The sequence below is a fragment of the Ruditapes philippinarum genome, unplaced genomic scaffold (assembly GCF_026571515.1).
Source record: "Ruditapes philippinarum isolate M1 unplaced genomic scaffold, ASM2657151v2 ctg652_1_1_1_1, whole genome shotgun sequence".
NCBI classification, from domain to species: domain Eukaryota; kingdom Metazoa; phylum Mollusca; class Bivalvia; order Venerida; family Veneridae; genus Ruditapes; species Ruditapes philippinarum.
The window spans coordinates 242,938-257,279 of record NW_026855528.1 but is presented as its reverse complement, the minus strand read 5'-3'; the positions used below and the strand labels follow the sequence as shown (position 1 = coordinate 257,279).

The following is a 14,342-nucleotide window of genomic DNA, read 5'->3' as shown; positions in this document are numbered from 1 at the left end:
ATTATGCAACACAAAAAAAATGTTGTTTTTTTCTATACTTGAACACAAAAGAATGAAGTTGCCGATTATGAAATCAGTTTTTGGTATTACTATATTTTCCAACGTATAGAAATCGAACGTACGAGTATAAATAAATACTTTGTCACAAAATTAAATTTCTATATTCGTTTAAGTGTTCACATATATTTTCTGTTTGTATTACATTAAAAATCCAATTTCATAACCATATAACTTCATTGTATTCACTTATAATTATACATGACATTTTATAACAGAACATCATTGACAATAACCATATTTCAAAAGCAATAACAATTTATTAGAATTCAAGAATATTTCAAAAGCAATAACAATTGGTTAGAATTCAAGAATATCTCAAAAACAATAACAATTTATTAGAATTAAAGAGAAACTTCACTAAATAAGAAATATGTACAGGTATACATGTAAATGTATTTCAGTGTGAAAGGTAAAACTCAACAAGTTGTATCCACATGTGAAGTTGTAATCTTTCAGCATTTATTAGTATTGACCTTTATGACAAAATACGAAAACTTAACCGACTGCTGACACTAACGACGACGAGTTGGTCTTGAGAATACCTCCAACCCCACTCACTGTTTTCTTCAAAAATGCAGCTAGAAATATTCATTTTTCTGTTCTGATTTATAATGATAATACATAACTTGATATACATAACATACATATCATTGAATGTATTTTTATATTAAAATTTTCTGCCCAAGATCTTTTTGGTTTCTTAAATGTTTTCCCTGATAATGTGCATCTGGTTTAAGAGACACACAAAAGAAAGCCAGCGATTTTGTCTTGCCTTTTGGAAATACGTACATTTGTGTAGTTGGTAGCATGTGGCTGATGCTCTGTTAATATTTCTTGAATAAATTATTTTGCTCAGTTTGTTCTGGATAATATTTATTTCAGAATTTAACACATTATTCTACATAGGTCTTTATCTCATTACTTAAATTTAAATCAAAAGTGTGTTTAATAATGCAATCTAAAATACTGATTGATTTCAATTCTAATCACTAATTTTGCTCCTATTAAGCAACAGCTGTTTTTATGATTATTCAGAAAGATGCGACTTGAATAAATGATAAACACGTTAATTTAAATGACTGAAAGCATTTTATTGTAAGCAAGTGATACATTAAGCCAACGCCGCGAATTGTTGCAAATGAGATATTGATAACCGTTCTATCTCCCATTATTTATTTACTTACTATATGTACCCAAATGTGACGTCAGAAGGAAATAACTAGAACAAAAATATCTCAAATTCTAGATAAGCATGTCAAAATATTTTGACTATAAAGGAATGGTAGAGTGAATCAAGTATTTTTGTTGGCTTTATGTGTTGACCACATACAATATACAATAAGGTATAATCATTTCCATATTCATTTCTGAACGGCAATTCCAAGCATTTTTGGAAATTCTAATACTTGTTATCTAAAATTGTCTAATTTTTAACCACACCAGTATTACCAATTTTATCATATGTTCGATTCAGTCCATTCAAACCAACAGAACCCAAATGATGATAATCATTATTTCCGACTGCCTGCTGAGGAAGGGATGACTTTGTACTGTCATATACTGTGTCATCTTCCCCGTTTATTCTTGAACCTTTTGGTTGGTACTTTTGATAATTATTTGAAGTGTTCTTGTTTAAGCCACCAGCTGTGACTTGGCCTGCTTTTAGACACGTTGAATACTCGTTTGTCACAGCATGGCTTGGTGCGTTTTCAGAAGATTGGTTTCTGTCAGTTGATTCTCGGATACAATCATAATGGCTTGGCGAAGTTCCAGCATATGCTTCCGCATCATGCTCAAAAGTGTTGTGTTCGTTTTCATTGACTGTTTCTCGCGTTGATATCTGACCCATATTGTACATTGCATTTTCAGTCATATAATAGTCACTCTCTACATGTGCGTTTGTGGAGCTTATTGTAGTGGCATTTCTTCTTTTTCCTTTCTTTTTTCTATAACGGCATAAATCAATATAGTCAATACAATATCGATCAGTGATCATATATGTCACCTGATGATAGCCAAGTGCATAGTGCAGCAACTGTGTAGCAAGAGACACACAAATTATTAACAGTTCAAAACGTTGTTTTTTTCCTTATTGAAGGGCCATATTACATTAAATTGGAAATCCCGTTAAATATACGCACGAACTTGAGGTAAAGTTTTACTCGATTTGCATTAGTATAAGAGAAGTAGCCCGACAAATTCATTAATCCAAAGGGTGATAACTCCATAAATTATTGAACCGGAAAATACTGACGATATGTAAAACTAGATAGGTACTGATAATTTCTCTAAAGTTTGGATCAAGTAGCACCATTAGTTTTGAGTAGTTGGCCAGAATAGTTTTGTTATGGATAGCCACACGAAGTGATCCCTATAAGTTCTGGCTACTTCGTAGCATGTATCAGCTTCTTTGTATGTGACTACACATAAATCATAAGCATGCCACATCAGATTTCCTTATTCAAGGACCATAAAATGACTAAAACTAATTCAACAGAAAACCCCAATCAATCAATCAATCGAGATCAAATCGAAATCAAATCAAGACGACATGCCTACTAAAACTTATTCTTATCACTTCTGTAAAATTCGGATGAATTGCACCAGTATTGAGAAGTATTCCGGACAAGTTTTATGACGGACGGACAGACAGAGAGGCGACAGATTGGTGATCCCTACTCTGTAGCAGGTGACACGAAAAATATGTAATAATTATACTTCTGTTAACATATACTGCTGTCTGTATAGACAACGGTGATAGTCAGTGATCTTAGAAAATGTAAATAATAGATAAAATAATGTAAATAATAGATAAAATAACTAATGATATTTTACGTCATTATTGTTCGTGGCAATTGACATCATGTGATTAATATCTCGAATCTTGATTATAATATTCAACTTATCTTAACAATAATTACACCAAATACACCATCTAACGCTCTTGAAATCTTGAAATGAGTGAAACAAGTTCTTTCTTGTGTCTGGCGGAACACTTTGTTGATCAGTGTGTATGACTTAAATAGGTCACTTTTGAACAATGTAATCACTAGTAACATGAAAATATTTCCGTGAAATTGTAGATTACGCAAAATCGTTAATGGTGAGTGACGGTGACTATATATTATTACGTAAACCTTAATGTTTTGTTCTATGTTTATTCTATAAAAAGAATGCATAAATGTTTACGTTTTGCCATCTTCATAGGAATGTTAATTCATCATAAAACATTTATTTGGCAATTTAAGTCATTTAAAAATTTATTTTGTTATCATATCTATATAGGTTAAAGTTACCTTTTGTAGAAAATAACACAGACAACAGAAATAACAATTCCACATAGAAGTCCGCAAGTTGCTGACACTGAAGAAACTGGAATTGAAAGCACAATTAGGTAATTTTATTCGCACTTGTGATAAGTGTTTAGCACAAAATTCAAATACTAAATGATGACACCTTAGGAACTAAAAGTGTTAGCACAATCAGATAATTTTATTCACACTTATGATAAGTGTTTTGCACATAATTCAAATACTAAATAATAACACTGTAGAAACTGGAAGTGAAAACCCCCCCAAAAAACGACTAGAAAAACACGATACATTCAAAATATGACAATCAATATTAACTAGAACAATAATTGTATATAATTATAAAAACATTCATTTGCAAGACAGTATGTTCAATGGTAATTGTAAATTGTGATGAGGGTGGAAAAATAGTTTTATGCTTCTTAGTGCATTGACATACATGAAGGGGTAAAGACTTATTATATATGTACAGTTGTTCTATTAACCTCTATCCAGTATGCGTATTTACTCTAAACTTAACGGGAACATATTTTGAAATTATGTGGTCTTCATATAGACATAAAATACATTTATGTTAAACTGCGACAACCGCCAAGAACTCAATTGAAGCTTGTATGAAAAAATTAGAAACTGCAATGTAACATATAATTCAAAAGCCATGTAAGTAAATGTACTGATATTTCCTGGTACAAACTTAAATTCTAAACATTTACCAGACAGATAAGTTAGCATTTTATCTATCAAAATAACTACCAGTTAGATATTATTATCATACCACTAATATGTATTTTAAGTAAATTTAATGCTAGAACTGTTAAAATTCTGGAAACAAAGTGATCCCTCGGAAGCATTAATCACAACAAAATAACATAAGAATTGCAGACTCGGTTTGATTGAGTCTGTACATGAGGGATAATGAATAAGTGCAACATCTCTTTAAGCTGTCTTTGTAGAGCAAAATAGCTTGTTTCTAGTTTTTTGAAAGTTCATATAAGCTAAAACGCGTCACAAATGTAAAAAAGGCAGGCCATTTTCAAATTATGTTTACATAAGCTATAACACATGTATATAATTTAACGAAAAAGCTCACTTCTATTATTTTCTTAATTAATACATCTTATAAATAATAATATTTTAAACATTGCAATTAAGTTTCATATGAATGTATATCATAGTAAAGTGTATAATCTAAATATGAACATATTAGAAAAGTTCAATTTTAACTTTGACAAATTTAGTGGCACATGTAACAAGGGATATAAGTTTATGTTTACTTATATAGACAATACATGTCAAACATACTTATTATAGCGTTGACTCCAATGTCTTTGTCTTTCGGAGCTGTTGATCTCTTACAAGATAAGTTGAAATGAATGCCATGTTCTGCAATTAATTAATGATATTACAGTAAAGTATTAAGTATCCAGGGGGAAATTTTTAATAAATTTCTTTATATGACTTATAAGGCATTCATTGATTTTATTTGTTCGTACATGCCTTAATTTCAAATAATCAAATTACAAAGTATGTTTGACATTTGAATAAAAAAGGATATCAAATCAATAAATATTTTATTGTTTAATATATAGCAATAGACATTTGGAGCGTCTTAAAAGTATGTTGTTTAGAATACGCTTTAATTTTGTTCATTACAGTCAATATTATCATTTGTCATTTTTTGTTTTTAATGCATACATTTGCATTCAATCATCAAATATGTAACTGTGTTCTTTCATAACAACAACTTGGCTCTGGGACATTGTAAATCAAAAGGGCTTTAACTTTTGAAATCAAAAATATACAGCTAGATAATATAAGCTCTAAGGATAAGTTTGAATTTGTGCCGCCATAAGCTATTCTTGCATGAAAATGCGCACACAGGAATATAGAAGAAGTAGACAAAAACATGCAAGCACGGGTCGCTGTTACACGCTTTTTAAAATGCGAGACTCATGACGCCATTTTAAAGCAGCTTACTGAGATAATAGCCCCAATAATTTTATTATCAAATATATCATTGTTTAATGGTATTGCATTAAACACTTATATAAAGCCTTATTGAATACTTTCCACTGCGGGCTCGGGCTTGGAATATTTCCTCGTGCTTATGCATATGTTAATACAGGAAAAAGGTATATTGGCCTTCTATTGATTACCAGCCAATATCCTTTTTTAAAAGGCCATGTTCTTGCTTAGATAACTTTTTTTATGTTTCAAATATATAAAATTATTTTCTTTTTTTAATTAAGGAGCATTTTATACAATAAATATGAACTGTATTTCAATTGTATTAGTGTGGCCTGACAAATGTCTTTATGTTTCACTATCTTAAATAAATTTGTTAAAACTCAATATTGAAAAAGTATCGATTCTTTTTATAAAAAGTAATGCACATTCAACAGGAAAACTCACCCGAATAGACAGCTAAGCAAACTCCCTTTCTTTGGTGATCTTTAAATGTTGAAAATAAAAGTTTCGTGTCACCTATAATGTTCGTACTTTCACTATCATAAAATTTTCCAACTGTGATATTATTTATTTTAAATTGCATATTCTGTCTTCCAGTTAGATTTTCCAATTTTAAAATCAAAGTGAAAGTATTATGCTGTTCTACAGGTGTTACAAAACATTCACACAACGTCTGTTGAAAATTCGGAACGCTCATAGTGTCAATATACATTGCTCTTTTATTCAGCACTTCGTCATCAGTGCATACTTTAACAACTGAAAGTGAAACGAAAGCATCATAATTTCAGTAACACTATCTTACAGTATTTTTTGTATTTTTCCTTGGCTCGAGTTAGCATATATATAAAGAGCAGTTACCTGGCTTTTTTAAACAAAGTAGGAGAAACAGCTCTGATTAAAAATATTTGTAAAAGGAAATAGAGATTTACTATGATAAGTAATGATATGAAAATATATTTTAATGACATGTAGGGCCGTATGGTAAATGTGTTTTTTAAGTGTTGCTTTGTTTATTAAGTTTTAAAGCCATGTTAAATTAAACAAATTCTTTGATTTGATATACCCTGTCGATAAAAATACAATTCACTTGATAGGAGCTTCTTAGTATTATGTTCCCAGAGAATTATTATAATGCCAAAAGGCCAAAAATAAACAGATCATCCTTTTAAAATGCAATGACATTAAAAATATAAAATAATGTTTTATAATTTAATGTCATTTGGTCATTCATTTCAAGTATATTAAAATAAGAGAAATATTGTTAGGATTCAAGTATGTTGATACATGTAGCATCTTCATGCTCAAATTATTTAATGCATTGACCCAAGTAAGACCAGGAAAAAACGCGTTTAGTTGTCCGATTTATTTGGAAATACTGACTGTAACCTATCAATACGTACAATTTCAAATAAATTTTCTTAATCCTTTTTTAATCATTATTTGCCCCCTAGATATTATGAATAAAAACTGCATTGGACAATAACTCCCAAATTGAATTATGCAAAAGAGAATTGTTGTTATTAAGCAATGCAATATATCTGTGATGTATCCGATATTTTTTAGTTCTGCATCGAATAATAATATATTATGAATAAATACAAAAGGGCGATTAAACTCAAATTAAAACTGTAAAGGTTTTAATTTTTATTCACTCACTTTTTTAATAAGACCAATCTGTGAACAAAGTTTCGAGATTATATTGCCATTTTTCTCGAGTTATGCACCGGAAAAAAGTATGAAATAAAAGCAATAACTTCAAGATTTCTAAAAAGAGAGTCAAGGTTCTTCTTGGGCAATGTTCTTCTTCTTGAGATGTAACCGCATATATCGTTTTAGGATCCTAACTTAAATAGTGGAAATTTATGTTCAATTCAATTTGTAACATGTCTTAGAAAGGAGAGTACTCCCAATTTTGAGAGATACCTTATTTAATGTATGTGTACATATTTTTAAGATGCAGAAAAAAAGAATATTTTTATATAGCCAGCTTGGTTTCTTAGAATATTTGTTGAATGTAAGAATGAGTAAAGTCTAATATTCAATACACTTAGATAAGTTTGCTAACACTATTTTTGTGATAATCATTATTAGTCTATATTAAACACGTGTTTGAGGCTCTCATTTTTTGATACACATTAGGATTTATATATATTCAAAGGCAAGTTTTCAAGGCTAACATACGTGTGAAATGATTTATGACTTAAGATTTGATGTACGCAAGCAGGACTTTATCAGTGCCAACCGATTTCAATTTTTTTAGAATTTAATGCACTTCTATTTATATTCACCCAAAGTAATTTCAGAGTTAAGTGTTTCATTATTATCTAGAACTTTTATATTGTTGATGTGTTTGACAGACAGACTGGATTATACACTTGTTAATGTTTATAAGTAATTATCAATAACCTCATCTTGGATGTTAAAAACGCCATGGATGATTATTATACTTACTAGGGTGTTGTTTGGATTCGCAAAAAGGTCGGTTATATGATTCTGAAATATAAAAGTTTCGTAAATATTTATCTTTTATAGCGAACCGGATAAAAGTATTTATTTACTAAACATGTGTTTATTTATAGTGTCCTAAATATGTATTTTCGATTTCAAAGTTCATGCTCATAACATTTCAAATCTTAAAAGAATTTCAACAACTTTGTTGTAAACTGAATTTTGTCTGCAATGTGCACGCGAAGTAGCCGCTAGTGTCCTCCACAAATTAAGGGCTTAAGAACTCAGGACACAGGAAAAAAGATTTTTGTCATGTTTTATTAACACAATGTAAAAAAATGAGAGTAAATTGTATGTGTCATTTTGACAACTGATAGCAAACCTATACTGTTTTGTGTGTCGACCGAAACGTAGGGTGTAGATTTGTTTCGGTTTAAAGATAATTGACTCCCTTGTGATGCTAACGTTTTGTTTGACTGAATGATGTTCTCCCTTGTTATACTGTAAACGTTTATGTCATCTCCTAAATAAAAGAAACTAGTCGAGACATTAAATGCGTAATTTGATCATGCAGATATACAATTAAATACTTGGAAGTTTCTTTTTTAGTACATACTGTACATTTTATTTTCCTAAAGTTTAAAAAAGGTACAAAGTCAAAGAGGCAATTCATTTATATCAATTAAACGTATCCGTTCTCATTTATATCCTTAAAGTTTATTTAAATCCAGTTTTTACATGCAAATTTAACGTGACGGAAGTATGGTTGTCTGAAACAAAAAAATCTTACAAAAAAAATTTAACTATGAATGTCTTCCATTGTAAGTTAACACTAAAAAAAATTAAACACACGCAATAACGTAGAAGTATTACATTAAAACGACGATGTCTGTCAATAAAGCTCCTTTTTAACATAACGCAATAGAAAAGCATGAAGAAGACAATTTGCAACGAATATTTAATGTATCATTCTGACAACTGATTGCATACTTATGACGTTTTGTTTCAATTTCTCTCGCTACCGATTTAATAAAGCAATCATTATTATAATCATACAATTAAACATACTTTTGGAAACCGTACATAATGTCACATCTTTATATCTAGCAGATACCTATACAATTGAATACTTGGAAATTTATACTTTTGGTACGTCATTTACATCTTTATCAACATCGCATCAAACGGTTACAATATTGACTTTTGTTCAATGTTTAAGTTTCAATTTTATATGAGAGGGTTTATTGTTAAATTGGTGTTATTAAAGTAAGAAATATAACATTTACTAAAAGCAAGTATAACAATGCAGGTTTAACATGACGACAGTCCCTCTTATAAAATTAATCATGGCAATATTGTCTTAAACATAAAATCTTACAAAAAGTTCCGCTAGAAATGTCTCCAAATATAATTTAATACAAAAAATGTAAAGAGGCAGTTTTAATACATTTAAAATGACACGTAATCATGTTTCACATGACCTTGATCATTATAAATTCAGGTTCAAAATCTGAAACAATATTTCAAATTATCTTTAAAGGCATTCGAATAATTCAATTAAAAGAACAACAGATCATTTTAAACTTACCTAGAATACACCATACAAGGAAGCAAATCAATATGTAGATCAAATCCATTTACACTATAGTCTACAGCTAACTTAGAAGATCATATGCACACAGTCGATATTTATTTTTTAAATAAAATGTATACTTGTATAAAATGTATAAATGTACATTACTTGAATCATTGCAACAGGATAACAGCTCACGCTCATTTCCTGATGCTTTGTTTCGTTTGATTAAAAATATTTTTAATAGAAAAACTTATAATTATCGTATTACTCATTTTTCTTCCTGTCTTTATATAGAAAACACGCATCTGTTTTAAATTGTTTCAATTGTCTGGTAATAAGTCACACCGACACTGTCTTATGGCGATTTCGTAATGCTGTTTGCTTTTAATATCACCACAGTAGAATGAATTCAAAGGACTTAGAATTATTTTATGTTAAGAAATGAAGAAGCTATCCAGATAACCTAAGAAACCTGTTTTGGCTAAAAGCACGGAATCATTTATGGTTGGGCAATGATTGAAAGTATTTTGTTAGAGGCTAAAATTACTAATTAGTTACTTTTGCTATAATGAAGGTATTTTATAAGCATACGTAGTTATATTCATTGTGGTTTCCCAACGGTATATATGAATAGAGAGGAAACATTCGGAGACATTCGGCCATAAGTTGTTACGATCGAACAAACGGGAAAAATGGGTAAAATTCATTAAAGAATACTATAAGATATTTCTTCTTTTTTTTCTCAGTCTTTATTTAAAAATGAACAAATTCGAAAAAAGAAAAACAACAATGGGAAAGCTGAATGTCTTAGAGGACATTTATCCATGGTTAATTTTACAACCACACTGACTTCGTTCAAACTTTGCAGTCTTGAGTATCTGTTTTTGAGATTCACACTTGTAATATTAAAAATAATATATATATAAAAATATATTTCAATCTTATTTTTAAATGATGAAAGTATCAAGTTTAATTGGAGTGCCTCATCGACAATAAATATGTCAGTTTGAAATTATCATGAATTATATAATATATATGTATGTATGTATGTATGTGCGTGCGTGCGTTCGTGCGTATATATGTATGTATGTCTGTGTCTTTCGTAGAATAAATTCAAGGACACATTTATGACCGTTATGTACCTAACACATTTTAAAAGTACATGATCTGTATTTCTTAACAAAAAATTCATGCATATCATTCAACTTAATCAACTAAAATGATGTGTTACTTGAAAATTCTTTAACAATGAAAATATTATCACTTATATAAACAAAGACACAAGCTATGAGTCTTAGCGGTATGGCATTTAAATTTCTCATATTGTTTGGTAGTTAATTAAGTAAAGTCAAACTGAACATTTAATGTTGAATAAAAGAATATTGTTGATTTTGACAAAAGTTTCCATGCATAGTGTACAATATAACATTTAATTATACAATAAATGATAATTGTTGAAATATTTTGATTAAAAGAGACAGGGTACCTGACACATGTATTCGGTAAGCATTGCCGATATGAAAGAGTATTTTTCCATTTTTTCACAGACCAGTTTTGAATGAAATTGTAGCCAAATAATTGTGGTTCCTTTTTATTGATTATGTATATTTATGAAAATACCTCAAAGATTACAATATAAGGTAAAGTAAGATTATTGAAATGATATAGAACATATTATTTTATTTTGTTTTGCCTTTTCATATCATTCTTTACAGATAAATTAAGGTCACCTTACATGACTGTATTTACTATGTTTGGGGCCAAGTATCGTTCTATATTTTAAACAATGTCTCATATGGGGTTATGAAGAAAGAAGAATGTGTATTTTAATGACATTAGCTGCTCCAAATGTTTGTGAAGTTGGCTCAAAAGGGACAGGAATTTATTTACCTTGGTCATTAGGCATACTCAAGGGCCTTAAAGTGTCCAACCTGATATTGTCCGCTAGCTTCTTCTTTCAAAATTAAGATTAAACTTTATTATATAAACAAGAACTTGTTTGTTAAACACAATTGCCCCCGGCTCCGACTCTTGTCAGTAGCAATATTTCAAAAAAAAATGTTTATATATCCTTTCACACAGTTATGGACAGAAACATTGCAAAAAAATTGTAAACACAAGTTATATAGCTTGACAGAGTCATGGCATTTTGTAATTGTGAAATATATAAGTTGCCAAGTCATTGCTATGACTTGTGAAGTGATAAATATTCAACTTTATCAAATATATATAAATGTAAGAAATCTATGCTTGGCACCCTTGACATTGACCCACTGACACCTATAGAATATCATGCAAGTTGTCTTCCTACCAAATATGAAATACACCTGTCAATAAATAAAGGCTGTATGGGCAAAAATTGTTAAAATCTATTTTGAGCATTGATGACCTTGATTAAACTGACCCCTAACTCCATCCAAAGGAAGAGTACCATGCAAGTTATCTTCCAACCAAATATGAAATAAATCTGTCAATAAATAAAGGATGAATACCATGCAAGTTATCTTCCTATCAAATATGAAATATATCTGTCACGCAATAAAGGCTGTATAAGCAAAAGTGTAAAAATCTATTTTTAGCACTGGTGACCTTGACCCAACTGACCCCTAACTCCATCAAATTTTATGTTCCTATCAATTACAAATGACATCTGTCTATAGAATATGGTTAATACACCTGTAAAAATCTATTTTAATATTGGTGACCTTGACATTGGTGACATTGACCTTGACCCAAATGACCCCTTACTATACCAAAGAAGGAGGACCTCCCTTTGCATGTTTGTATTAAACATAAAAGACATCAACCAAAAATAAAGGCTGTATGAGCAAAAATGTTTAAATTTATTTTCAAAACCAGTGACATTGACCTTGACCCTAGAGACCACTTACTCCACACAGAAATAGAGGACCATTAAAGGTATCCACCTACCAAATATGCAAGATATCATTTAATAAATTAAGCAATTAAGAGAAATTTACGATAAATCGAACTTGCCGGAATAGGTTAACCAGACAAGGCCCTATTTTCCTATTTAGTGAAAAAATGGAAATAACTGGGAAATATGGATGACACAGTTATATAACTTGGCAATATCATGTACTTTGTATTGATAAGTAAGTGTGGAAATTATGAAGCCATTAGTATAGATAGAACTTAAGATATGTCCAACTTGCCGTTTTAGGTTAGCCATTATTCATTTTCTGTGCTGAAAAGGGCAATAACTTGGTAAAGATGGAAGCCATAGTTATGTAACTTGACCAGATCATGTACTTTGTATTGATTAGTAAGTGTGTAAACTAAGAAGCTATTGGTACAGGTAGAACTTAAGAAAAATCCAACTTGCCGTTCTAAGTTAACCTCGTACCGACAGACGGACGGACGGACAGACGGACGGACGGTTCAAATATTATATGCCCGGGAGCATTAAAACATGTCATTTTAATTTAGAGATGTTTTATTCCATAGAGTATATTTCTAATTCAAATGTAAAGCAAGTGATAAAGTGGACTGACAGTATTACAAATGTATTCTAAACAAGATTAGTTTTTCAAAAATATAGAAGCGACTCGTTTTGTTATTTCTATTTCCTGCAGTTTGTTTAAATGTCAAATTGACAGTTCTTTCAGTTAAGGATGGAATTTAAAAAGAGTAATATTTCATTCATAACAAGGCAGCAATTGGTCACAAAGCGGACACCTGAGGACTAGATTATATATTATACGCATTATCGTACCTATGTTTATCGGGGATTAATCGCAAAAAATGTTATAAATCCTTCTTAATTTTATATAAGCTACTGCAGTTTTGCCGTCAATCCTCGATATGCCCTTTCACTTTATGGCCCGTTTTTTTTCAGGTCCCAGTGATCTTGACTTTTTACCTGAAAATGAGTATGGTATGAAGACTCATCAAGTTGTCTCCACATATGAAATTTAACTGTTATATGTTAATAAGTATTGAAATGAGTGACAATAAACACAAGCCCTTTACAAGTTCTTATAAATAAAGTTCCCTCTTGGGTTGGGCGAATGTTAACTAATGGGTCATGATTAACATTTGTTTTGTTTCAGTTCACAAAGCAATGCTACATATTCAATAGAAGCTCTAGGCATTAAATTTTTATACAAAATTAAGACGTTAAGATATTTTAATGTAGATCATGACCCCATCCATTTGGGGGCGTGAAATATTTTAACCCTTTATGATTAAGATACATGTACATTTTGTAGTGGTCCACAAGGCAATAAATACATGCCAAATATTTGAGAAAGTAAGGCTTATATGTGTGTTTCATATATGAGTCCAGTTGTCGCCTTAATCTTCATATGCAACAGACCGGAACCATTAAAACAACTTTGAAAAGGGACCACCGAAGGATCATTCATGTAAAGTTTGGTTAGAGGAGATATTGTTTAAAGAGAAATAAGACAACATTGTACAGATAATTGTATGAAGAGAGATCTTAAATAATCATAACAAGTTTGAAATTGGTAAATGAGAATAAACCTAAACATTTAGTGGTATGTGCTTAAACTTGAACTCAACTTGTATTAAATGATGTTACATAAAATATGATAAACACGATCATCAAGGAAAGGCGGCGTTCAATGTGCGCAGCCCCCACCCGACCCAGTAACAAGAGCCAGTGGCAAGGAGCCCAGGAGGACCCCAAACAAAAACAGAGAAGGGCATAAGGCAGAGCACGGGCAGGCAAACCACTACCAAAGACTAAATAATTAGAAACTGATAAGGAACTAAACGAGAACAATCAAATGATTGAAAAATAGGCCCATAAAAGCAAAGGGCAAAGGGGAAGGCGACATGAGACCCGGAGAGGTGGGAATAAATAAAAACTAAAAAAATGAAAAGGAGCAAAAACTATGTAAATCATTTAGTGATCTGAGCTTAAATTCAAACTCAACCTGTAATAAAACATGTTACATTTGTTAACAAAATAATTTCAATCCATTGACTAT

The 14,342-nt window shown here is 30.5% G+C and overlaps 1 protein-coding gene across 1 annotated transcript in view; it reads right to left on the bottom strand.

Moving 5' to 3' along the window:
* Nucleotides 1–73: 73 nt before the first annotated feature.
* The window catches only part of LOC132743632 (uncharacterized), a 36,925-nt gene continuing 22,656 nt past the window's right edge, over nt 74–14,342 (bottom strand). Inside the window, exons 2-7 of the mRNA XM_060732175.1 lie at nt 8,170–8,310; nt 7,791–7,832; nt 5,784–6,095; nt 4,674–4,754; nt 3,357–3,432; nt 74–2,006 (exon numbers count right to left, since the gene is read on the bottom strand). Coding sequence (XP_060588158.1) covers nt 1,484–2,006; nt 3,357–3,432; nt 4,674–4,754; nt 5,784–6,095; nt 7,791–7,832; nt 8,170–8,310 — 1,175 coding nt within the window. The 3' untranslated portion in view covers nt 74–1,483. The remainder of the gene's footprint in view (nt 2,007–3,356; nt 3,433–4,673; nt 4,755–5,783; nt 6,096–7,790; nt 7,833–8,169; nt 8,311–14,342) is intronic.